Source organism: Marmota flaviventris, chromosome 19 (assembly GCF_047511675.1).
Source record: "Marmota flaviventris isolate mMarFla1 chromosome 19, mMarFla1.hap1, whole genome shotgun sequence".
Classification (NCBI taxonomy): domain Eukaryota; kingdom Metazoa; phylum Chordata; class Mammalia; order Rodentia; family Sciuridae; genus Marmota; species Marmota flaviventris.
The window spans coordinates 9,181,841-9,208,245 of record NC_092516.1 but is presented as its reverse complement, the minus strand read 5'-3'; the positions used below and the strand labels follow the sequence as shown (position 1 = coordinate 9,208,245).

The following is a 26,405-nucleotide window of genomic DNA, read 5'->3' as shown; positions in this document are numbered from 1 at the left end:
AGGCAGAGTCCTGGGAGTCACAGGGCAGCTCAGGGGAGACACACCCACACCACCGGCAGACTCAGGGCCGATTCCAGCGGGAGGAGAGCAGAAAAGACTCAGCCTTAGGCAGCAGCACCTAGGCCAGCAGAGCCAGCCCCCTCCCACAGGCAGGGCGGAGACCCAGACAGCAGATGGACCACACTCTATTTTGAATGACTCCCACATACACCTGCGAGCTAAGTGCATTCTTTTCCCACGTGAGAAAGAGACCTTGACATAAGGAACATGGTAATAAATGACAAACCAGAGGCTATTTCAAAAAGCCCATAAAGATGTTCTATAGGCTGACAACTTCCCCCGAAGTCCTAATTTTATCTAGGAACCCAAAACAAAAAAGATCTGGAGGAAGCAGAGGGCAGAAGCAAGAGGTGGAGGAATCTGGCAGGGATTTGTAACTCAGCAGACAGCCGAGCCTGCTGGTGTGCGCTGGACTCTCTGGTCCACTTGCTGCAGGCTCGCTGTACCCAACCACTACAGTGAAAGGCAATGACATAAGACCCAAGTCCACCTCCCTGGGGACCCAAGGGAAGTTCCCAAGGGATATGGAAGTCCTCCAGAGACTCTGATTATACTTTAGTTAAGAAATAATTCTCTCCACACTTGGCACCTTTAACTGAGGGACATCTGAAGCAGAAATTCACTCCCAAACTTTTACAAGTCCCATGGGACATGGGCAGATGGAAAGAAAATACTTCCTTTCTCCAGCTACGAAGGAGGAAAGGGGGAGAAATACATGGATGGTTCAACTACAATTTTTCCATTCATGATGGTATGAAAGGGAAGCATTCAATGGGACTTGTACTGTGAAGCTTAAAGTACTTTCTTTTCCCAGGCTAGGGATGTGTGGCCTGTCCTCTGTCAATGCTGGGCAGTAACAGCCAGCAGCAGCTCCTGGTCAGCCACAGGAATGTGATGGCAAAACCAGACCAGGTTGTAAAATAAACAATAAAAACATTATGGTAGGAAACCAGTACCTGGGGAAAGGGTCAGTTCCCCTCACCCCTCTCAGCCTTTCTTCAGGAAGCCCCATCAACTGTGGGTCCCTACCTACTGGACCCTAAATAACTGCCCTAGAAGGCCGACTACTCCCTCTTGAAATGCAGACAATCCTGTGCCAGGCTTTCAAGGCCATAGATCTAACAGATGCCTGTGAACAGAGCTGCATATCTATCTGTGAATGTGCTTCATGTATCTGTGTGAGTGTGCTTCATGTTAGAGACCACACAAGGCCCTCAGTCACACAGACCCTGCACGAGGCCCTCAGTCACACAGACCCTGCACGAGGCCCTCAGTCACACAGACCCTGCATGAGGCCTTCAGCCACACTTTTTTTAAGGAAAATACCCAGCCCCAGTGATAGGATGGGTCTAAGATGACACCAAATAACCTATAAACAGTGTGAAAACTGTGGATCAGGGCTCAGAATTTGGAGTTTTTTCTCCTCTGGGCCTGCCAACATAAAATAAAGTTTGGACTTCTCCTGAGTGCTGCTTGCTGCTTCTCCACTGGTCTGTTTTCCTCAACACAGTCACAAGGGCAACGGCCAACACTATCCACTTACAGCATTTTCAACTTACAGTGAGTTCACCTGGACGTAACCCCATCATAAGTGGGGCACCTATAGTTCACTCTCCACAAAGGCTCTGGAATTCCAGCCTGGCTGTTGATGAATTTGTTCACAGTGTATAAACAGAGGGTGACTGCTGGGGGGCAGGGCCCCATCCCGAGGGGACCAGGCCCACAAGGCTGCTACCTCCTGAGTACTTACCTCTGGGTGGTAGAAAATGGAGAAGTAAACACGGAGGACGATTTCTGCTGAGAACACTCGGTACGTGGTATCAACCTGGGAGGGCTCCTTCCACAGACCTCTGCAGAGACCTCAACGCACCAGAACTGACCGACAGGACACTCAGGGGAGCACCAGGATTAACCAGAGCGAGGACAGCAGGCACCAGCACACAGTACCAAGGGACTCCCTCTAGGAACAGGGAGGGAGCCTGGTGGCTGAAGCACTGTGCACAAGGGGAGGCGAGGCGACAGATAAGGGACGCCACGCAGGCAGGTGGCAGTGGGCCTAAGGCCTCGCAGGCCACAGGGAACATGTATGTTATCTCAAGAGGAGGCAAAGTCAGTGGGCTCCCGAGTACGGAGGGCATGTAATGTGACTCCTGCGTGTTGTTTAAATCCGCAGGCTGCAGAGGGCAGAACGCACTGCAGAGCAGCAGCACTGGAGCAGAGAGGCCACCTGGCAGCCTCGGCAACACCGCAGACCCAGGGGGCAGCAGTGAGGATAGTCAGTTGGGACTTGATGGATTGGAAACGGCAGTGAACCGCACAGAGAAACAAAGGATGCCTCCCAGATTTCTAGTCTGGGCAGCCAGGTGGTGGCATTTACCAAGACGGGCGTGGGAGGCAAGATGGTTCCCAAAGATGCTGTGACCACAGATGAGACAAGGGCCCAGACCCTGAGCTGGGAGAGCATCTGGGTTACCTCATGGGCCTGAGCCAACCACAGGAGCCGTGAAAGCAGGCCACGTTCTCTGGCCAGACACGGAAAATAGTTGGCAGAGGAGGACAGAAGAATGCAGCAGGCAGGGAAGTCAGGTCCCAAACACCACAAGGATGTCACATGCCACTACTGGTTCTGGAAAGCGGGGGCAGGGATGGAGAGAGGCCTCCAGGAGAGAAGGGGCCCAGCTGAGAGGCAGCCAAGAAATGGAGGCCTTCATCTACAACCCCTTGGAAGTGCCTTCTGCCAGCGCCTGAATGAGCAAGGAGGGGTTTCCCAGCAGCTTCCAGAAAGGAAGGTGAAACTGCTCGTACCTCGGCTTGGGCCAGTGAGACCTCCAACCTGCCAACCTAAAAGACAATGACGCAGCACTATTTTAAGACACTAAGCTCCCAGCCATTTATTACCTCAACAAGACGAAGGGAACAAAGCGCGGGCGACAGAGGGAGGATGGAAGGTCGGGGAGCAAGTGCTGTGGTTCAGCTGTCATCTTGGAGGGGCCAAGGGGCAGGCAGGGAGGCAAGGGTGATGACCATGCAGCGCTCAGGGGAGAGCACAGACCCTGGCTGCAGCGTCTACTCCAGCGACGGCCGAGTCCAGGGAATACTGACAGCGCCACTCGGCCTGCTGCCAGCCTGCTCCCTTTGCAGCCAACCTCCTGGAACGCTTCCCCAGTTGCCGTTTCCGACTCCAGGCCTCCTCTCTCTCCAGCCTCTGTGGAGGTAACTGGTGATAACTGCTGAGGAGAGCAGCAGAAGAGCAGGCTGGGGACCAGAGTGAGGAACTGGCTCTTGTCAACATAGTCAGGGTTTGTGTTGCCACTGAATGTCTAAAAGAGCAACCTGCTTGAAGCCAGTTGAGTTGACCCAGATGGCCCCCAACATTTGCACTTCAGGCATCGTGGAGAGATGAGCCATACCTGCCATGCCTCCCCGCCTCAATTCCCAACTCATCAAATCATGACCAAACACACTCATGTAATTTTTAGGGTGATTAGTTAAGAAAAACTAGTTAATGGAAACATGTCCCTACTTTAACAATGTAGGCCCCAGCATGGCACTTCCTGGGTTCTTACTTATTCAACAAACCTTCCTGTAGCACACTGTATACTAGTCACTGTTCTGCATGCCCAGGTTGGAACAGATTAACACATACAAGGGTCCTCCCTGGAGGAGCTTAGGTTCCAACGGGAGAGCTGGACATGCCAACACACACAGGCACGTGAGGTCAAGCAATGCCAAGAGAAAATACACAGAAAAACAGCAGTGCCAGGGGCCATTCCAACAGGAAGACTTCTTGATACAGTAGTATTTATGCAGGAGGAAGAAAGCCAGGCACAGGTCAGGGGGAGGACTCCAGGAAACGTGGGCAGCAAGACCAAGGGCTGAGAATGAGGAATGATGAAGAGCCAGCAGTGGAGGTTTCAGGCAGCGATGGGAAACAGGAAAAGCAGGCCAGGGCCGGACCTGGGGTTTGAGGGCCCTGCACAGGATGTGGCTGTGTCCCAAGGACAAAGGGAAGCCCAGAGGTGGGAGGGCCATACTCTGACAGGGCCCGCTCCCGTTTTCAGTGAAGACTGGCAGCAGCAAGACCAGCAAGGGCTGCTTGCTGCACTAGCGAGCACATGACAGCGACGGCTGGATTGTGGAACGGGCTGCAGCAGAGAAGGGCACAGGGTGGGTCTCATCCTTGCTCGCAGGGCATCCCATGCTGGGAGACCTCATGTGGGGACCACCTACCTTCCTCTAGGGGTAAGGGTCCCATTTCATGTGGTCTCATGAAGCTGCAGGGGGACTGGTGCAACAGCTGGTGTCAAGAGTCACTGCAGTTGTACCCACTCCCCATGTAAGGGCCTGATCTAAAGGAAAACAAGCCCAATCCAGAAGCTGCTTGGAAGGGCACTTTTTACACAATTCATTGAGGCTGAAAATAAACCAGGCAGGATCGTGATGCCCGGTCAGGCGGTGCCCTGTGCAGCGGCCCTGTTGACGGCCGAGTACATGAGTGCTGGGCCAAGAAGCTCCCAGGGAGACACACGGGGCCTACATCCGCCACACCCGGCCCCCGTCTCTCCACAAGCCACTGCTCATTCCAGTCACTTGTTTATTGAGCCCTCGAAATTGCAAGACACTTATCTCTACCCATAGAATCATTTTCTGGGAAAAGCAGAGGGAAATGGACTATGCAGGCCAGAGGCCACGTGGGAAAGGCGACCACTCCGCACTGTAGCGTGACAAGGAAGCCTTCTATCTACCGACACAAGAGGCCGGGTCCCGGCCGAGTCGAGCCTCCCTCCCCCCTCCCTCCTACAACTCCCATCTGTTCCACCTCAAGCACCACCACCACCCCTATCTTGAAGAAGCTGGAGCAGCCAGGCGGCCCCACCCCAGTTCTCATGGTGAAGGGAAGGCGAGCCCCTCAAAACACAGGTCCGCACCCAACACTCCTGTTCATGATTCTTCAGAACTTCTCTGTTTTCCTGAGAAGATCAAACTTTCCAGGAACTCACGAGTCCTGCATGCTCTGGGGCTGCCCCACTCCCCCTCGACGGGAGCCCTCCCAGTCTCTGGATGCCCTGCCTCCGCTTCCCCCGGTCCTCTGAACATATAAGACAAGGAGACACCGTTAAGGGAAGGCCAACACCTCCCTCTCCCTCAGACCTGTTACTCAGAGCAGCTGTCCCCAGCCACACCCCAGTCCCAAAAGGGCCTTTGACTGGCTGTTGTGGCCTTGGGACTGTTTTTCTCAGAATACCACAGATTGTGTGGGAGGCCATCCTCACACGTGCTTTGAGTTACCTCCCTGGCTGGGCGAGAGGCGCTTAGACATAGCTGTGTCAGAGCTTTCCCCACCCTTCCCCAGGTCCAAGGGCTTGTCCGCGCAGAGGCGTGTCTGGCCACTGCCCCAAAGACCTTGGGATGCTGCCCCCCTTAACCTTCACTGGATGGAATTTTCCCCTGAATTTTTGTTCCCCAATAAAAGTCCACTCCCCAGCATGTTCTCTCTCTCTTGCTAGCCTCTTCAGTAAACCTCCCTACCGCATTAGGTGGCTGGAGGCTGGAGCTTGGAGGAGCCATCCTGGAGCTGGATGTAATTAGAGTCTTGTCTCTTTAATTTAAGACTCCCTAGCGTTTTACTCATGAATCAAACCTTCTTTAATGAAGCCAGTGCTGGTCGCTGGGCAGAGATGACTCTTCAATGCTGGTCACACAAAGACCATCGGCCTTTGACTCAGGGACCCAACTATTAATGATCAAGTTTCAAGTTTTGCACTGATTTTAACCTAGAGACTAGTCCCCAGTGTGACTCCCCAGAGCTGAGCAGAGAGCTGTGAGCTGTCTGCCCTGAGGTGCTGCTGCGTCCCCAGACCATACATAGTCCTGTTCAACACCTGTGCCCGCATGGCACTCTGGGAGACCTCAGGAACACGACCACCTCTGAAACACGCACATGAGTACAGACCAACCCAAAGTCCAGCTCCAAGGAAAGGGCGACAAGATCCACGGAAGCAGACACCTTCTAGGTCATCACCTGGGCTTCACAGGAAGGCATTACCAGAAAGGAAAATGTGAGTGGAGTGCTTGCTACACATTAGGCACTGCATCACCTTTGGTGGACTTACCTGTACCAAAGCCCTGCTGGTTAATCATCGTTAACACCCCTTCTTCTCAGCTGAGAAAACCAAAGCTCAGGAAGCTCGTAGCCCAAGGTCAAACAGCAGCTAAGTCCCAACACAGCACTCCTCCGCTGCCCCTCAGCCTCTGCCCTTCCCAACAGCACCATCAACCCGAGCCGCCAGCACAACTGCAGTTCCAGCAAAGAAACAGATGCCGCTCCCGCAGGACGAAGCTTCAGAAAACCTCTTCCAAGGCTACCCTTCCAAGAGCACCGACACCAGCTAGACGACAATGGGTTTTGTTTGGTCAAAATAGAAAAGGGAAAGACAGATATTTCTTTAAACACCTTTAAAAATATAGTGCTTAAGAGAATTTATACAAAAAAGAAAACTAGAAAAAGTCAACATCTCTTATGTCAGAAGGAACTGAAATAAATTGTCAACAAAATTCAGAATCCCGTCACATACACGCAATGTTTTAGTCAACGATGGGCACATGTGAGGTAGTCCCAGAAGGTTATGTGCCTAATGACGTCAAAGCCACCTTGGTTTGTAAGGACATAATGCTGCACAATCACAACATCATCCAACAATGAATCTCTCTGAACACAGCCCCGTTGATCAGCACGATCCTGACAGTCAGGTGGCCTGGGCCCTTCCTTCACCAGTGTGCTCGCTACTGGGTAGATCTTGAACGTCCCCCAAGGCCCATATGCTGAAGGCCTGGCTGCCAGCCTGTGGCACCCCTGAGAGGGAGTGGAACCTTCAGGAGGTAGGGCCTAGCAGGAGGAAGTTAGGTCGCTGGCAATGTTCCCTGGAATGGGCTGCTGGGGCTCTGACCCTTCCTCTCTTTTGCTTCCCAGCGCCCAAATCTTTGTTACTTGATATCTAAGCACAATTCCAAAATTGTAGACCCAATTTTTACTATCATTGACATATTTACTGCAGTTTGCAAACTGTGCTTAAAAGAATTCTAGAAAAGGCTGGGGATGTGGCTCAAGCGGTAGCACGCTTGCCTGGCATGTGCGGGGGGCTGGGTTCGATCCTCAGCACCACATAAAAATAAAAATAAATAAATAAAGATGTTGTGTCCACCGAAAACTAAAAAAAAAAAAAAATAAGTATTAAAAAAAATTCTCTCTCTCTCTCTCAAAAAAATAAAAATAAAAAAGAACCCTAGAGATATATTTTTTGTCCCTGGTAAGCAGAGCTCTCTTTCTGCTTCTTGGTTGCCATGTCCCAGGCCGCTTCCCTCGGCTACACCCTGCCACCATGATGTTCTGTCTTACTCTGGGCCCAGAGCTACAGAGTTGGCCAACCAGAGACTAAACCTCTGAAACCGTGAGCTAAAACAAACTTCTCCTCCTCCAAGTTCTTGTCAGCTCTTATTGGTCACCATGACAGAGCTAACTAAAACTCCATCTGAAGGCTGCCACGGAATGACAGACAGGGGCAAGAAAGTGGGGTGAGCTCTAAGCTTTCTACCCCCTGCTTTCTTCCCCTCACAGATCAAATGCTGAAGATTCTGACAGCTCATTTAAAATAAAAAAGGTCCACGTTCTCAAAAGAACTCAAAGTAGGATCTGGAAGATTCGGTGCGTCCACATTCACAGCTACATTACAGGCAAAAGAAGGCCAGCCAAGGCTCTGCCATGAGGCACACGGATCAACAGTGTGTGCACCCACATAAATCCTGCCAGCCTGAGGAGAAGGAAAGGCTGGCACCTGCCACACCACGGATGAAGCTGGAGGCCACGGTGCCAGCTTCTCCCACCGCCCCAGGCCCACCCAGCTCTCTGCATCAGTGTTCTGACACTGATGGCCGCCTTCCTCTCTCTAATCCAGTCTTTTGGTTCAACCAACCAGATGTGTTAACTGCGGAACACAGCTGATGGACTTTTATTTCATGAGATTTATGTCAAATTGATGTGGAGAACACAAAATCAAAACCACAGTAAGGGAAATAAATATGAAAAGCATTTCTGGGTCATCTGCACAACCAGAGGCAGCATATATTAAAAGGGGAAGAGAGAAAGAGAAGTTTAAAATCATATATATTCCCTCCCCTGCAGGCAGAAACAAGTCCTCGGAAACAGAAAATTGTACTTTTCCAATAACCCTAAATTGTTATTTATTTCTGAATCCTCACCTGTTACTGTTCAGTTCCCCAAGGCTTCTACACACTGCCAAAAAGAACTGGGATTCTAGGTCTGAATTTATACTCCATACGCACCCACATATACACACACCGATCAAATCTACAACCTTTTTTCATCCACCTCATCCACCTTTTATTGTATTTAAGTTTTCTGTTCAAAACCCTGATTAATTTTCCTTTCAGTAAAAGAAGTGGGGAATGCAAATCCTTTTTCCCCAGAGGCCTTTCCTTCTCTTTCCTGTTATTTTGAGCCTTGCCGCTGAATTGGAAAGCCAGAGCCCTGAAGATACCCCAGTGTTACACAGGAGAACACAAAAGGAGCGCAGAAAGGGCAGGAAGAAGGCCGGCCCCTAACACAGCTCCTGACAGACTCCAGCGTGCCACCAGCCAAAACCATACCTGCAAGTGTGGAATCAGACTGCTGTGGCCTCCTAACCAAATTTCAAATGAAGCACAGGCGGCCTCAGGGACAGGCTTGTGCACAGCAAGCAGAAACATGAGCACCGCAGGACGCTCGGTCACAGCCGGGCTTGTGACTCCTGCCAACTCTGGAGCAGATCACCATAGAGGAACCCGACAGCTTAGGTCTGTCTCCCCTCAACTTCAACAGCAGAGATGACCAGAGATAAAGGAAAGGAAGAGAGCAAGTGGACTTCCAACAAGCAAGATTCATCCAGAGGTCAACAGTGCAGAAGAAAAGGTTGAAAGAAAAATGAAAGAGCAGACAGAGAGGTTCCAAGAGAAATAAATACGTCAAGCCAAAGAGAAGAGGAGACAGGGAAGGAAAGGAGGAATAGGAGGAAAAAGACACACACACACACACACCCCCAAGACACAGAGGGAGACGGGGAAGGAAGGGGGAAAAGAGCACAGCAGGAGACAGAGAAATGTGTACCACCTGCCAGGTGGCAACTGGGGACAGGCAGGACCCTCATCCCACAGCTCATACAGCAGGCATCTTCTGAGCACCTACTATGATGCTCTGCAGGGAGACAGACTGAGTAGTTTAGTCCTGGGTGTGAACAGTTCAGTGCAGAGGAATGAACAGACTCCCCACCTAGAAGACCCCCAAAGCTTTGGGTTGAAGCCAAGGGGTATTTACTCTCTAAATATTAAGATGTTTTGATGCATAAATGGTGGAAACACTAGTTTACTAGTTTAAAAAAAATAGATACTTCACCAAAAGTATAAGCAGTGATAACAAAAACAGATGAGTTGGAGGCTGGGGTTGTGACTCAGTGGTAGAGCATTTGCCTTGCATGTGCGAGGCACTGGGTTCCATCCTCAGCACCACATATAAATTTTTTTTTTTAATTTTTTGGCGGACAAAACATCTTTGTTTGTATGCGGTGCTGAGGATCAAACCCAGGCCACACGCATGCCAGGCGAGCGTGCTACCGCTTGAGCCACATCCCCAGCCCCAGCATCACATATAAATAAATGAATAAAATAGAGGTCCATCAATGTGTTAAAAAAAAAAATAGAAAAAACTGACGAGTTGAACTTCAAAATTAAGAACACGAAAAAAAAAAAAAGAAAAAAAAAAACACGGGTGCTTCAAGGATATCATCAAGAAAGTAAAAGGACACCCCGTGGGAAGGGAGAAAACGTGTCAATCACATCCAGTGAAGATCTAGTGTACATAATAGGCAGAGAACTCCTGCAACTCAACAATAAAAAAGACAAACTAAAACAATGGGCAAAGGATCTGGAAAGACAGTTCTCTCAGACAAATGGCCAATGAACCTGGAAGAGCGGCTGCACATCATCAGCCACCAGGACATGTGACCCCATCCACAGTGGTGCCACTGTGCTGTCCGCCAGGGTGCCTAACACAACAGGGCCAATGATAAAAAACGCTGACCAGCATGTGCAACATCAGCAGGAACCCTCACTCACTATTGGCACAGGGCAGTCACTTCTGAAAATATTCTGATGGCTCTTCCAAAAATTAAACAGCTACCACTTGACCCAGCAATTCCCCTCCTAAGCACTTACCCAAAAGATACAAAAATCACTGCCACTCCGCTCGTAAACTTCATAACCATGTTATTTACAATACACAAAAGGTGGAAACAACCCAAATACCTACCAGCAGATAGAAGGGTCAACAAAACATGCTGTATCCCCACAGTAGAGTGTTATTTAGGTATAAAAATGGCATTCTGACATGTGCTAAAATCTAAGGATCTGTCTACTGATGGACAAACCTTGAAAACATGCTAAGTCAAAGAAACCAACCTCAAAAAGTCACATCATATGATTCCAGTAACAGGAACTATCATCCACAGGGACAGCGAGCAGAATGGAGGCTGCCAAGGGCTGGAGGAGGGTGGACAGACAGCAACAACCAACCAGTACGGTGTCTGTTTAGGCAGGAGACCCTGTTCTAAGATGGGGAGTGGACGTACGATTCTGAATCCACCAACAACCGTGAAATCCACACTTGGTTTGCGTGACTCAACAGCATGTGACCTCATCTTCATAAAGTTGCTCCCTCGGGGATTGCTAGCCCTTCAGAGAGCAGCATGAAGGAGGCTTTATCCTGAACACGCAGACTGTCAGGAGGCCTGACTCAGACCTCTGTGGGCACCTCCACAGAGGCATCAGAAGAGAACTGGTGACTCTTCCCACATACCAAAACTAGGAATGCATTTAAAAAAGGGCCCACACCCTGATTAATGTCACAATCCCAAATAACCCATAGGGAAAAGCCCTCAAGCCCCACATGCCAAGAGAATGAGCCAATAATTCACCAAAACGAAATGCAATGCATAAACAGAGAAAAAGTCACATCACCATAGGAAATACAAATGGCTCATGTTCTGCCTAGTGCAGTTAAAAGGGTATCATCCATTAACACTGGCTGGAATGGCCACCAGGGTCAGCTTGCTGGTGACACTGAAATGCATGCAGTCCTCTCAGGAGCAATACGGAAATCGACAGCAGGAGTCAGAAAAACCTTGACACTTCACCTGGCAACTCTGCTAGTGGGACCAAACCCTCCACATAATAAGAAGTGTGGGGACGTCCGCACACACAGGACACCCCAGCAAGACTTTCCATAAGACCATAGTAAAGAGACCAGCTACAGGCTGCTGGCTCACAACCTGGCCTGTCATACAGACGGAACATCTGGCACTTGCTGCAACTCAGGTTATGTGGGTCACTTGAGGACTGAAAAGCCTGGTGATGGTGGGCAGGGAAGGCCAGGCACACCCCACAGTGGGTTCCACTGTGCAGAGGGGAGAGCTTGGGGAGGAAGCCGCCTCCGCAGCTCCCTCTAGTGGCCGGCATAGGGTGGGAGGGAACCGCTGGGACCCACCTGAATGATCTTCCCACACTATTCAGCCAACCTCCACCTCAGTTTCCTCATCAGCCAGTTAAACCTTCAAATGACTTATTACAAGAAAAACTAAATTCATTCTTCTGTCTCATTTTATTTTTAGTTCAAATTTTTTCAACTGATACACAAAAACATCAAACCTGTACAGATTAATGTAATGGGGTCCCTGGTCCGCAGTGTAAACGTTTAAATCACTTCCATCTTCTCAAACACTCGGCATCTCTTTGGGGCAAGAACTTTCAAACTCCATTGAGCTTTCTGAAATGTGCAGTGCGTTGTTATCTGTCACCCTACCATGCCGACCTCATGGGACTTCCTGCTCCTATCTGACTTAGTGCCCATTCGCCAACTCTCTGCCCCTCCCCCAGCTCCCCTCCCAGCCCCTGGCAGCTGTGCTCTACTCTCAACTTGGATGAGATCCACTTTGGATTCCGCGTGAGCCGGGTCATGCACTTCAGGTCTCTGCATCTGGCTATCTCACTTAACAGCCTTCAGCTCCACAAGGTCGTCCCCATTCTTCCTGTGGCTGGATGACACTGGTTACGTGTCCCCGCTACATCTTTACTCCCTCACCAAGCTGTTCCACATCATGGCTGCTGTGAACAGCGCTGCAGTGAGCACAGGGTGCAGACGCCTCTTCGACCTCATGATTTCATTTCCTTTGGATCCACATGCAGGAGTGGGGCCTCTATTTTAGTTTTCCGAGGAACCTCCCCATTTCTGATAAGGGCGACGCTGACTCACGTTCCCACCACGAGTGGGCCAAGGCTCCCTTTCTTCCACATTCTCGCCAGCACTTGTTTTCTTAGGTATTTTTGATAACAGCCATTCTTGATTAGTGATTTCTAACATTATCTTACACCTGTATTTATCTGAAGTCCTCTTTTGAGAAATATCTATATAAGTGTACTACCCATTTTTCAATCAGCTTTTTGATTTTGCTTGTGGGGGGGCGTTGCTATTGACTATCTAGAGCTCCTTCTATGTTCTGGACATTAATTTTGTCAGATGTATAGTTCACAAATAAATATGTCCCCTCTGCCTGAGGTGGTGTGGCCAGGGTGAAGTCCCAGCCTCGGGGACTCCATTCACCTTAAAGTCCAGGATTCGGTGTTAGCTCCCCACCTGTGGAGCACCTGAGGGAGCCAGATTCCAGATGCCGGCCATCTCTCGCTCTCCCACTCCAGTTGGCCTCCCAGGGCCAGCTTCTCCGCACTCCCCGGGGCTGAGCCCGGGCTTAGCAGCTGCTCAGAGAGGCCTTCCTGGGCCTTGCACTGAAGCAGCCCCACGGTTCCCTTTTGGCATCCCAGTCATGTTTTCCACAGCATGCGACGTACATCAGGGTTAGTTTTATTTGTTGTTTGACTCATTTCCAGTCTCTCTACTCATCTGTGAGCTCTGTGGTGGCAGAAACCCAGAGTCCTGCAGTGCCTCACACTTCCCATGCAGTTCAGCAGATCTTGATGAAGGACAGATTCTGAGTTTTACAAGGCCCCAGGCACAGAGGCCAGCACTGTTGGTCCAGAGACCTCACTTCAAACAGGGAGGATGGAGAGAACGCACTCTTTTTCGCCATAGATTTGCCTAAGATTTGCACCAGCTCCCAGGACCTAACAGGACATTCAACAACTTGCTGACTAAATAGAGTTGGTCATTTTCATGTGTGTGACTTTCAGCCCTCAATTGCTATAAGAAAAAGACCCTTTAAAAAATGACCAGGTAGCTGACCATCCAAATTATCGGCCCAGAACATGAACACACCCCAAGTGTGGATTGCCCACCTCCCACAGGACTGCACTCATCGGTACTGTGATGAAGATCATTTGGATGGAGCCAGAGATTCAAAACTAGCATGAAGAAAACACAAAGGCAAAAAATGTGCGCAGTAGAGTGAGCAAAACAGGGCTGCCCTCTGAACCCCAGGCTCTGTGGGATGATGAGGCAATTCAAGGAGGAAAAAGACCAGCTGCTGCCAGATACCCAGAGGACAGCACCCACCCACTGTATGCCCCCTGAATATGCAGAGTTGTCTCAGCAATGCTGGCTCATACAAAAGCCACTGGGGGCTGCCCGCTGGGCCTGGACCCCCACAATCTTGGTTCACAATCCCAGCGAACCCAAGCATCATTGTAATTCAGACTTCCCTCTCAAAGACGGCCAAAATCGGGTCTGAATCAAGGATGTTCACCAGACTCTGCCACCTGCATGCAGATCCAGTAGCCACGAGATTGGCCATTAGAGAGATGTCACCAAACCTGAGGCTCCATCCATGCCATTCCACTTCCCTGGAAGCCAAAGCCCCTGTTCTAAAATAAACAGAGCCTGTGGCTCAATGCAAACCCAGTCAGCCCCTAGGGCTGCCTCCTATCAGTCATACAGTCTCCCTCTCTCTCTTCTCCTTTTAAACTCCCAGAATTACAAAATCTTTAATTTTTAAAGAGTTTGTCTTAGTGCACATTCAGTTTCAGAGGGCCATTAAAAAATCATGAGCACACTCTCCTACCGCAGGACATGATTCATGCTTTCTGCCAACACACACCTCTCTTTTGGGCCTCTGCTGGTTACAGCATCCCAAACTCCTAGACAATATGAATTCCCTGTCTTCTGCACCTTTCCAAGTGGTTGCACATTAACACTGAACACATGCAGCACTTTCCAGGTCTCCAGAATGTTGAACAAGGCTGTTGCTTAGATAATGTAAGAGCAAAAGACTCATCATCCCTAGAATTAATTATTAGGATGGCAGCGAAATCATTGGTATGCAAGGCACTTGATACTTAGGATAAACTTGCCTTTGCTAGAATGTCGGAGGACAAGGGCTGGGTGCTGGCTGGTTTCCCAGGGTAAAACCAGAGCTCCATCTGTCTAACACGGCTTAGCTAAGAGGCAGGAGGGCCTTTTCATTAACTCCAGTGTATCTCTACTGTAAAGCCAACTGCAATGAGGGTGGTAAAGCAAACTATGGCTGGCTGTAGGAACTTCAATGCATTTAACAGATGAGGAAGGCCTGCCAAATTCAGAAATCAAAGATTTGTTTGGGCTTTGCTGGGATTTGGTCAAATCCCTATATCAGCTCCTTAAATCTTCCAACAATTCAGGAAAGACCTTGAACTTGCCCCTCAGGCTCTACCTTGCAACTGATCCAGATGCCACTGTGGACTTTGTAATAGTCAAGGCATACAGATGCCTTTTAAAGGTAGCATGTGCACACTATCTCTGAACACCACCAAAGGCTTTGTCAGTTAGAATGAAGGATACCAGAAACAATTTTTCTTTTCCTCCCTTTGTAGTGCTGGGGATCAAACCCAGGGCCTTGTGCATGCCAGGCTAGTGCTCTGATACTGAGCCACACCCAGCCCTAGGAAAGAACATTGATTGAAATAAGTGGGGGTCCAGATCCCCAGACCAGCTATTGCTCGTGTCTGTATGCTCTGCTGCCCTTGCCGGGACATCTGGGAAGGTCAGGGCCTTCCTGCTTCAGAGTACCTCAGCTTCCTACTGAACTGGCCCGTAGACAGCCACTGATCCGAGTCCCCAGCAATGGTAATGCATCCTGCTCCTCAAGGGCTGCCCGCTGCACCTTAGGTACATTCTAGAGAACTACAGACACATCCCAAGAACTCAGAGCCGGACACTTGTCATGGTAGATTATCTGTTTCTGAGCCTATTTTCTGTCAAAGCAAACCAACAACAGCAATAGAAAAAAATCTTAACTAGAGAGAAAAATTCAACAATCCCCCTGCTCGTACACATGAAGGGGGTTTGGGGGGCTTGTGTGTTTGTTTTGGTACTGGGGATTAAACCCAGGAGTGATTTACCACTGGGCTACATCTCTTGCCGTTTTCATTTTCTGAGACAGGGTCTTGTGAAGTTGCCTAGGGCCTCATAATTGCTAAGGCTGGCTTCAAACTTGTGATCCTCCTGCCCCAGCCTCCCATGTCACATGGACAGCGACTACCACATGCGAGCTCTTCAGAACCCTTCAGGAAACTCCGGCCATCTCCCCTCCCTTCTGATGTGGGAAACTCCCACCCACCTTCAACCCTCCCACAGCTGTCACACTCTCTCGTCCCTGGGTCAGGCGCTCTCCCTCCATGGTGCTCTGGTCACACCCGGGCTCTGCTCAGGACACCTGGGAGAATACATTCTGCCATGTCAGGACTGCTCCCTGCGAGGCCGAGACCTGAGGCAGTGCTGGGTCCCCCACAGGCACCCAGCAGCCTACATGGGGCCCAGCCCATGGCGAGCCACCTGAAAATGTGAGCCAGAAAGCAATGAAGCAGGGAGGGGGAGGAGGGAGGAGGAGGGGGAGGAGGGAAGTGGAGGAGGCCCCACTAAGGGCAATTCAGTCAGAGGCCCGCTGCCCTCACCTGGTTTATTAAAGAAAGAGGCTGGAGGGAGCAGAATGGGGAGCTGTAGTTTAGTGGGTTGAGAGTTCCAGAGTTGCAAGATGAGAAGGGGCTCTGCAGGTGGCCCATGCTGACAGGTGCACAGCCCTGAGAACGCCCCTCCTCTACCCAACCGCAAACTTCCAACGGCCAGGATGGTCAATTTCATGTTACATGTAGGTTATCACAGTTGAAAATGTATTTTAAAAGAAACAGCTATAATAGTTCATGTTTAATGAGAATTTTCCTATGTGTTTTACTTTATAGTCATTATCCATAGAAGTGGCCCTACCATTACCTCAATTTTACACATGAACAAGCTGAGGTCTAGTGTCAAACAGCTGCTAAGGGACAGAGCTGGGGTTCGCCCTCACATGAAATCCTGTCCTTAACCACAGCTCACACTGAGGAAAGGCCTTCCCCAGTTGCTAGTACTGAAAGGAGGCGACCGCCAGTTCCAGATTTGGAATCCCAAGACCTGAACCCAATCTGCACTTCTACCACTTGCCCGTTGCAGAACCCAATTTGAGTCTCAGGATTTTTACTTATAAAATGAAAAGAAAAATACCTTCAGAGTGACCCCCAAAAGCCTGCTAAGCATCAGTGAGCAGTCAGCACCCACAAACCACAAAGCTTCACCCAGCAATGTAGCAGTGGGCCCTGTCCCTCCTGCCAGCACAGGAAGGCCAGGAGGGGAGTCCCAAATCAACACTCCCTCCCCCAGGCACACAGCTGAGATCACCTCCATCCCATCATGTAGACTGCAGGAAAAGGAAGAATCAAGGAAACTTTGTCCCAACCCCTGCTGTGGTTGAACTGTGAATGTCCCCCAAGGCTTGTATGTTTAAGCCTGGTCCCCAGCTGATGGCACTAAAGCCTTTGGGGCCTAGTGGAAGGAAGGCCAGTGATGAGAGAGTGCCCTTGAGGGGATATCTGGACCCGGCTCTCCTGACCGTGACCTGGCTCCCTGTTGTGACATTCCATTTCATCACAGGCTCAAAGACCACAGGGTCAAGCACCATGGACTGAAACCTCTGAAACTGAGCCAAAACACCCCTTCCTCCATATGAGTCGATTTTCTCAGGTATTCTGTCACAGTAGCAGAAAGCTGGGTGACGCACCAGCCCAGCTCTGCCTCTCCAACAGTTCCCAGGTGAGCAGCATGATGGGAGCCAACCAGGAACAGCAAAGAATGGGGTGAGGGAAACTGCAAACACACAACATGGAAGAGGGTCATTCTTTAGCTTTAATGAGATGAGGTCCCGATGCCCTGACCCCTGAGCCTCCCACGCTCCTCCCAATCTCTCTCCCCACTCAGCCCTGTCTGAGCAACAAGCTCGCCATCCTTCCCACTATCAGAGATTACTACAGATGTCATAATTGAGGGAATAAGATCTGTACCAAAAATCAGACCCACGAGAACAAGGACGGGCATTTGTTTTAAAAGAGGAAGCTTAACAGCAACAGGTGTGCACAACGCTGATTGGCAAACCTCGTGGGCAAAAGCCAGCCTGTGCTCTATTTTCGGACACTTTTTACATTTTAGGAATGGGGGAAGGAGAAGGAAGAGGAGGATGAAGAGGAGAGGGGGAAACAGTGAGAGGAGAAGGAGTCAGTCCAAGCAAAACCCTGACCATGTGGGCCTTTATCAAAAAGGTCTGCCCACCTCTGGTACCAGGAGGCGAACTCCTACTTCCAATCACTTGGGAGCACATCGTGGTTTGTGCTCACTGTAGAAGAAAACCAAACACCAGGGGGCCCACAGACACAGGCCAAGAGGACACTGAGCCACTCCCCACATGAAGGGCCAGCTGTGCAGCACCAGGGGACACATCAATGTGGGCCAGAAAGGGGGCAGCATGGTGGGCATCCAGAGCCTAGAGTAGGGCCAGGCTTCCTGGGGCCCTGCGGGAGGGTGGGCCCGAGACCACAGGGCCAGTGGTGGTACCCTACAGGAACCAACCCACCTCTCCTGGGGGCTCCCAACAGCCCCCAAGGAAGCCTGGCTCCACACAGGCAAGAGGTGAATAGGGGGGACACCAATGGACAGAGGAGAAGGGCAGTCAGGCCTATAAGGGGTGGGACGGGCACCATGGTGTCACAGCCAACACCGAGGATGCTCCCAGGGAGGTGTCCAAGGTCCTAGACGCAGAGCGGGCCCCCTAAGACAGGAATCCCCTCCTGGGTCATTCTTTAGCTTTAATGAGATGAGGTCCCAATGCCCCCAACCCCTTCCCGATCTCTCCCCCGGCTCATCCCTGTCTGAGCAACAAGCTCGCCATCCTTCCCGCTATCAGAGATTACTACAGCGCGCCTCGCAGACAGCGCTGAGTGGGACCAAGGAAGGAAAAAAAGCACTTCTCCATCCTATGATTCATATACGGGCAAGTGCTACAAACAATCCGGGGCGCTGGAATTGATTTGCTCCCTTGCCAGTGAAGAGGGCTGAGCATCAAGGCAGACTGTAATATGGACGTACTGAATGTGTACAGCACATATTTATTCATTTTTAGAAATTCTGCCGCCCCTCCTCCCCTGGACTCTGACCATCCCACTCGGCTGCTATTCTTATCTCTTGCTCATTTGCGTAATTTTAACGCTGCAGAATATAGCTAGCCTAAGAATATTTTTTTTATAATTACACCCATCACAGGAACTGTCAGTATCTAATGAAGGATAATTTCAGCTATTATAAGAAACTTAAAAGATCATTTTCATGAATAATTCGTAATATGAATCACTAAATTCAAACAATGTCAGAAATCCCCCCACCCCCCCACAAAAAAAGGAAAAGGAAAATATTTTAGGTGCCTAAAAGTCACCGTCCCTGTAAAGGCAGGGTTCAGTTTCCGACGTGCACAGAAACCAAGCAACACGTGGGCAGGTCAGCCCGAGAGGGGAAGCAACAGCCCATCAGCTCACAGCACTGCCCTCTGTTGCCCTTTCCCCAGGTACCCCAAGACTCAGGATAAAAGCCAAGCCTTTTAGCCAGTCCAGGGAGGCTCCTCGTCCTGACCCTGCCCGTCTCTCCAGCTCCTCTCACCTCCTCCTGCCACCCTGGATCCCACGCAGACCCCTAGACTCCCGGGGCATCTGTGCAGTATACTCATTACTTTCCCTCTAGGAAAGAAAACCTGCCTGAAAATGAGATGGACCACACCAGAGACAGAAACAACGCAGAGTGATAAATCTTCCTGGTAAACTGATCTAGCCACACCTGCACCCAAGGCTTCTCGGTTCTGAGACGGAATACGTGTCCTGCTTCCTTCAACGGGTTTCTACTGGGGAAAGTTATTACTAAAATAAGACTTCAGGCTCAGCAGACCTTGATAATAGCAGAGTCGCTGCTCTAATGGCTGGTCTGGGTCAAAGCCAGCCAAGCAGAGCACTCAGTAGGCAACCCTCTGGGAGTCTAGGCTGGGCAGGTGGTGGTGTAAAGGAAGCGTGGTCAGGATCCACTGACGAGTGCCCGGCTAATCCCAGAAGGGGACGGTGACTTCTGAAGCAGCTTGGCCAACGGGTGTGTCCATGCTGCATGGCGGTAACAAAGCCCCCAAATCTGCTTTTCTCAGAGAAGTATGAAAACCAAAGGATAACCTGATTTGCAAAGGAAACTGCTGTGTCCCGCTGTGTCCCTCACAGAATATTGCCCCTTTCCACAAACTAAGTCTTCAAACTACAGGCCACACCACCTTAGTGGGGTGGTCAATGTCATCAGGGAGTCGCAGCTGATGTTAACAGACTAGAGGAGGGAATAAAACACGAGAATGGTTTGCACATGGTCCCAGGAAGGTCCGTCTCAATTACACATGTTCCAATGTGTGCTTAAAAGTGTGTCTTACTGAGGACTGAAAACCACTGTCACAAAGCATATTGGATTTAAAAAAAAAAAAAAAAGTGAGATCAGAGATGACATCTGGTAACATGACACACTGGTTTCAAACTAAAGGGCAACAGGCAGATGCTGCCCACACACTTGGGCTTTGTGACTGCACTTCCCTGTATCCTCCAAAATCAATCCAGGACAGGAGGATGTGTGGGGAGGAGCTCGCTGCATTATAGTCTGTAGTACAAACCCCAACCTGAGCACCACCCATCAAGACGACTTTAAAAGTTCCAGCATAAGCACACGATGTCTCCAATATACAGTGTTAAAAAGAATGACCTAGGGCTGTAGCTACTGACCAAACGGACACTCACCACAGTGAGGTGACCCACTGTTGCCCAAGGAAGCAAGGCCTGCAAGCTCCTCCTCAAAGAGCCAGGTGGCACATCTGGGCTCCAGGCCACGTGGTCCTTGCTGACCTTTTAAGTCCTCCGCCTCAGCTCAAGGTAGACAGAGGCAACGTGATGAGCGGACGTGGCTGGGCTCTGGAAGAGCTTCGCCCACAGAAAGGTGGCACGGTCACGGACCAGTGTGCCAGCCCTGTCCAACTATAACTCCACTTGGGGACAAGTAGAACAGGCACACAACTGCAGAGTGTAGGTCTGCGTGGTGACATCCATCAGTCAACTCCAGTCACCCACAGGGCCAGCCCTGAGGAGGGTCATTAGTGTCACCTAGCTCCACGTTGCTGGACTTGTTAGAGTACACACTTTTTTTTAAAATTCGGATAAAATATTTAATTATTTAACAACTGTATGAAATAGGTTTCTAGTGATTGCTTTCACTAAAATCTATTTTCTGTAATATATCCAGCCAATATTTTTATTGTAACTAACAAGCCCTTCCATAATTCATAATTAATTGGATGCCAACTGTCATGTGAGAACTTCCAGCTAGAAAGTTTCCCAAAAGGTAGAAATGATAGCAAGTCATGAGAAACCAAGAAAATAACTTTCATTCTCTTTCCCAGTGAGAAGGCAATCGATAGAGAGGAGTGGCCTAAAATTTAAGCGTGCAAGCCTGGAATGCCCCATGAATTGAACCAGTCAGTGACCATGGGGTGAGGGGTAAGGACAGTTTATGCAAGTTTCAAATGACATGACAACTAAGCATTAGGCCAAGATGTGGGCCTGGGTCTAAATTCTACTCTAAACATTCCCTTGACATCGGCCAAATAGAGCACATTCCCATAGAAAATCCAATCCTCATGCCTTAGGGGCACCCTCAACTCCCAGGAAAATGGACAGAGGACAGAAAGCAACTGGCCAGCCCACTGCTTCGACATAAGGAGAAGGAAGACCCCTGTTCCACCCCAACAGGTGAGGGCTGCCAGCGACATTCTGTTCCCTGAACCCCGTAGGCTTCAAAGAACTGGGTGGAGACCATCTTCCACATTCCCTGTCAAAACTGACCCATTACTGCATCACAAGCCACGCTGGACCTCCTCCCTTGTGGCTCAGCCACAGCAGAGTGGCTGCTAATTCACGAGTGTGGCAGAAGCGGACAGGATCTCGTAGCGGCCACTCTCTCCTCAGCAGGACACCAACGTGGATGGCTACAAGCCAGCTGGGAAGATATGAGTCCTCCCGGCATCCCTCACAGGTGGTGTGGCTACACGACAGGGTCAGAGGTGACTTCAGAAGCCACGGTTAGTGCACTTGAGGACTCAGAGTGCTGATCCACAATGGAAGGCCAGAGGCAGGGGACAGGGCAACCTGCTAGGTCAACTGATAGCAAAGTCAGCACAGAACTTTCTGTGCCAAAACCCCCAGTCTGAAGCTCTGCGCCACGGTGGACTGCAGAACGCAAACTGTTCTGGTTCCCTCGGGGGAGAGGTGAAGGAAGCAAGACGCAGCAGACAGCCTGCATGCCATCACCCTGGGCACAGGTATAACAGGCTGCCAGCAGGGACCTGATGTTGTTTACCTCATAACGCACCATGACCTGCTTTCTATACTGAAAGTTATGTCAGTTATGTGTCATTGGTGCTTGTGTCCTCGGCTTTCTTCTCAACCCAAAGGCTCCAAGCCCTCCAGACAGGGGCTGTTCTCCCCAGAGCACTGGTAAGGGCACAGGGCACAGCCAGCCAAACTGGAAGGGCATGCACCAGAACACGAAGCTCAAGAGCCTCTCATTCTTGCTTTCTCCTTTCTCACTTCCCTCTTTTTCAGTCTCTATAATGACTACTTTAAACACACACACACACACACACACACACACACACACACACACACGAAACTCAGGCTGCTTTTCTTGCTGAGAAACAAGCCCAAAGAGGTGGCACTGGGTTTGGAGGCCCTTTGGCCTGCAGGTGTGCGCACTCATAGCCTCTGCCAAGACAGCCCGGCCACAGCGAGGCCTCGCAACTGCGCAGGGCAGCCCCTGCAATCCGCTGGTGGTCTTAGGATGAGACAAACCCAATGCAAATGAAGGCAGGAATAATTCAAGGCACAGCAGCGCCTGGCCTAACTGACTGCTCCTAGAGGGAGGAGGACGGTCTAGAAAGACTGGGTCCCTAAAAGGGTGAGAGTATTCAGAAACAATCGGTGAGAAACAGAAAGGTAATGGGCACCTGAGAAGGCATCCAGGTACAGCACGTGCTGAGAATGTCCCCCAAACACTGTGCCACCCCGCACATGCCACAGCTGATGTCCTCATGCCCACCTGTCCCCATCACTGGATTGGCCTCCCGCGGGGAAAGGCCAGGAACACCCTCTCCCCAGCCAAGGCCACCCTGCCCACCCAGGCACCAGTCTGAGCTCAAGATGGGCTGACACGGTGCACTATTTACCTCCACATCCGGGCACCCACCACTCCCCCCCCAGTGTGCCTTGGGAAAAGCACTCGATGACAATCACAGTAACCAACATGTGCACACAGAGCGTGGTGGGGACTTTCACCCAGTCTGGCCTCACTTCATGGGTCCTCACAACTGAGGCATCAAGGAGAGAAGCATCTGGCCAAGTCCACTCACATGCCTAAAATGGGACCTTACAGAAAGGTTACCTATTCCAGGCACAGACCTGGCGTTTGGGCTTCATCCATATGAGCTGTTCAACTATAAGGTGCTCAATAAAGTCATTCGTGCATTCACCCAGTCATTCACCAAATACCTCCTAAGCACCACAAGGAGCCAGGCACTGTCCCAGAAGCTGGGTAAACAAAGGCATGAAAACCAAGCCAGACCCTTCTCCCGTGGACTGACAGTTAGTCAATGTCTCTCAACTATGTTGATAATGAAAGGAAGAAATCAGAACTTCCAAGTATAAAATAGGCAGCAGTACCATAGCCCTGGGACTGGCCAACAAGGGGAAAGCAGAGAGGCACATGTGGGGCGGGGAGAGCCGACTGGTGACCAGGGTGGACACGCCAGGTGGCAGGAAGGTGCAGACAGAGTGTGAGGGCATACCACAGAGAGGAGGGGACTATGACTGAAGTGCCAAGAGCGAGAGCAAGAACACAGCCTCTGAACAGCCCAGCCCTGAAGGCCAGCTTCCTCTCCTTGGAGGGTGTCTAAGGCTCCACCCAGTCCAAGAGAAAGCCATTTAGGCAGCCATCCAGCCATCGTCACCCCACTCAAGCCAAGTGACCAGCTGCCTCAGGAGAGCTGTAACTAGAAACTTCAAACAGAGGGGTTTTCAAGACCGGAGCGGCCTTTATCACAACAAGCACCTGCAGGCTCCAGGAAGGAGAGGGGCTGAAGACCAAAGGGGCCAACGGACACACACACAAGAATTGCAATGCCAGGCTCTGAAAACCAGCCGTGGGGCTAAGCACACAAGGCAGGAGTGATGCACTCAGATGCTCCAGTGTGGTTTTGGGGTCTTTGTTTCCTACCAAGCAGTGAAAAGGAAGTGAACAAAAATCTCGAATTGATAATCTTCCCAGCCAACCGCTCCTGCAATGACTTGAGAAGAAAACATCCCGCTGGGGTAAAATCAGGTTGAGCAAACATTCACCCTTACAGAGGCCCCCAGGACACACAGCCAGGCCTAGAACCAGGGCCTGGGTCTTCTGGAGACCATGACATAGTAGCTTTGATGACACTTCCCAGGAACGATGTGCAAGGGGTGGCCTGGGAAGACTTGAGCAATGCCCACTCCTCCCACATGACTTCTGCCAGCCTCACCCTCCCAAACCACCTATCCAATACCAATGGTCCCTCCTCCCTCATGTACCAATTAAGCAACCACATTTCCCAGAATTCTTTGCAATTAGGAGCAGCCAAAGGGCTTTAAGTACAAGTAATGAAAGAAGAAGGAATTTTCTCAAAGGAAGCTTATTATTTTTAAAGCTTTAAATCCTGTAGAGTTCAACTGTGCAATGCATTCCGTGCTAGTCTAACCTCCTGCTTCTACCAGTCAGAAAGTCAGATGCAATGGCTGGAACGCCAGCTGTCATAAAGGAAGCATGAAGCCATCGTGAAAATACAAGGGCATGCCAGGGGCTGGGTGAGATAGTGCCACCTATAATCCCAGCCACTCAGGAGGAGAGGCTGAGGCAGGAGGATCACAAGTTCCAGGCCAGCTGATCAACTTAGCAAGACTCTGTCTCAAAATTTTAAAAAAAAAAAAAATTCTTTTCTTCTTTAAAGGGGTAAAGATATAGCTTAGTGTCAAAACACTCAAAATAAAAGGGGGGGGGGGGCATGCAATGAGGACAACAGAACAAGAGCAGCTTAAGTCCCTGATGGCCACCATACACTCACTTCCACCTCAGACTAGACTGACTACGTCCAGACTTCTGTTAGGTAGAAGACAACCCATGTAGCAATCATGCCACGGGATGCACCACCATGCAAGCGCCTTAAGACCAAGACACAAACCTTCAAGTGCACAGACTGGTGCGATGCCCAGTAACAGCAGCAAGTCTCACGACAGTAGTTTGCACTTAGCAACAACACACAGCGGGTTCCTCCACGTGAGTGACTCTCTGGAACCCTCACCAGCACCTTTTCTCTAATTCATCTGAGTATGCACTCAAAGGTCCAACGCCTACACACCAGTCAGAGGGGTTCATGGGACGGCTCGGCCTCCCCGCCTGGGCTGTCTCCCTCACCTTCAGCTGTAGGGCCTTCTCTTTTCAGCATCTGGACAGCTCCTACATATTTCTTCAGCTGGACTTTGAGCACCTCGTTTTCTCTGCAGGTACAAGAATGTTAAAAAAAAATAAATTTAAAAATTGGCAATTTAGACCCAAAGCAGGGGAGGGGGGGTGTCTGTGTACAGAAAAACACACACTTTACATCTTACAAATATTAACATTCTCATTCCAGAGATCATCGCTGGAAAGGGCTGTTACCAAGCACATATTTGTGGAATGCCTTCAAGAACCTTCCTTCTGGAATGGAGGCAAGCACCGGCCACAATGCCGCCAACTCGGGACACTGACACTCGCCGTGCCTCCCGTCTGCCCAGGGCCTGTTCAGTGTCAAGCCCTCTGTGATATTCTCCCCTTCAACAGCAGCATGTACCAAGCACCGTGCATTTGTCCCAGGGACATGCTTAATATAGTCACTAACTGCTCCATGCACTAACACCACCTGCCAGGCCCCAGGTCAAGTGTCTGTACACATCTGACTGGATCCTCGCCATTTCACAGAAGAGAAAACTGAGGCACCAAGGAGAGAAGCAACTAACCAAGTCCACTCACATCTCTACGCAACATCACACTATGGAACGTGGATCCCATGCTACCCCAAGACCCCACCTGATTCACCTCCCCAGGTACACTGGCTGAGGATGGGATGTGAGGATCAGGGGAGCAAGCTGCACCACAGAGTGTAGACTTGAAGGATGTCATCTCACCAAGTCACACACACGCACGTTCAACCATCTGTTCTTCCTTCAGTGGAAGAATGCACTGTGACCCCATGGATTCTTCCCACTTGACAGGAAAAGAGTTGGACAGTCTCTGCTCAAGATCATATTGCTAAGAGTGACCAGTAAGACAGGCTGCCAAGATCCAAACTCAGGTCTCTGTCCCCAAGGCCCACAGGAGCTTCTCCTTAGGAATGCAGACTTGGTCTCTCAACAGAGAAGTGCCCCCTCCATATTGTTTCTGTCCCCGCTCCACCCCAGGACATGAGCTTGAGTCCTTTAAACATGCCATAAGACTTTTTCTTTCCTCACAATGAAAAGAACTCAAGACTGGGTTTCTTCCCTGGTTATAAAAATAAAAAGGCTCAGTACAAAAAAAAAATCAGATTTATGGAGAGTAAAAGTGAGCTGAAAACCATGGCATGTCTTCTGCTCCACTTACCCTTCACCCTCAGTAGCCTGGCATGGGCGTGTGCCCTCCTCAATGCCCAGATGATCACTAACACTCCACACACTCCTAGACCTGACTTCCACAGCAGGATCATACTGTAAGTTGTTCTGCAACTGAGTCGTTTCATATAACTTTTTACCAGAGTGAGCCACCAACTCCACCATGTTTCCTCAGCTGGAAAACTCTGAAT

At 50.3% G+C, this 26,405-nt stretch overlaps 1 protein-coding gene across 2 annotated transcripts in view; it reads right to left on the bottom strand.

The window, feature by feature from the left end:
• Snx29 (sorting nexin 29) overlaps window positions 1–26,405 on the bottom strand; it is a 385,059-nt gene that overhangs the window by 195,563 nt on the left and 163,091 nt on the right. For both annotated transcript variants that reach the window (XM_027940802.3, XM_027940803.2), the window contains one exon: window positions 25,004–25,086. In XM_027940802.3, the coding sequence (XP_027796603.2) occupies window positions 25,004–25,086 (83 nt within the window). The remainder of the gene's footprint in view (window positions 1–25,003; window positions 25,087–26,405) is intronic.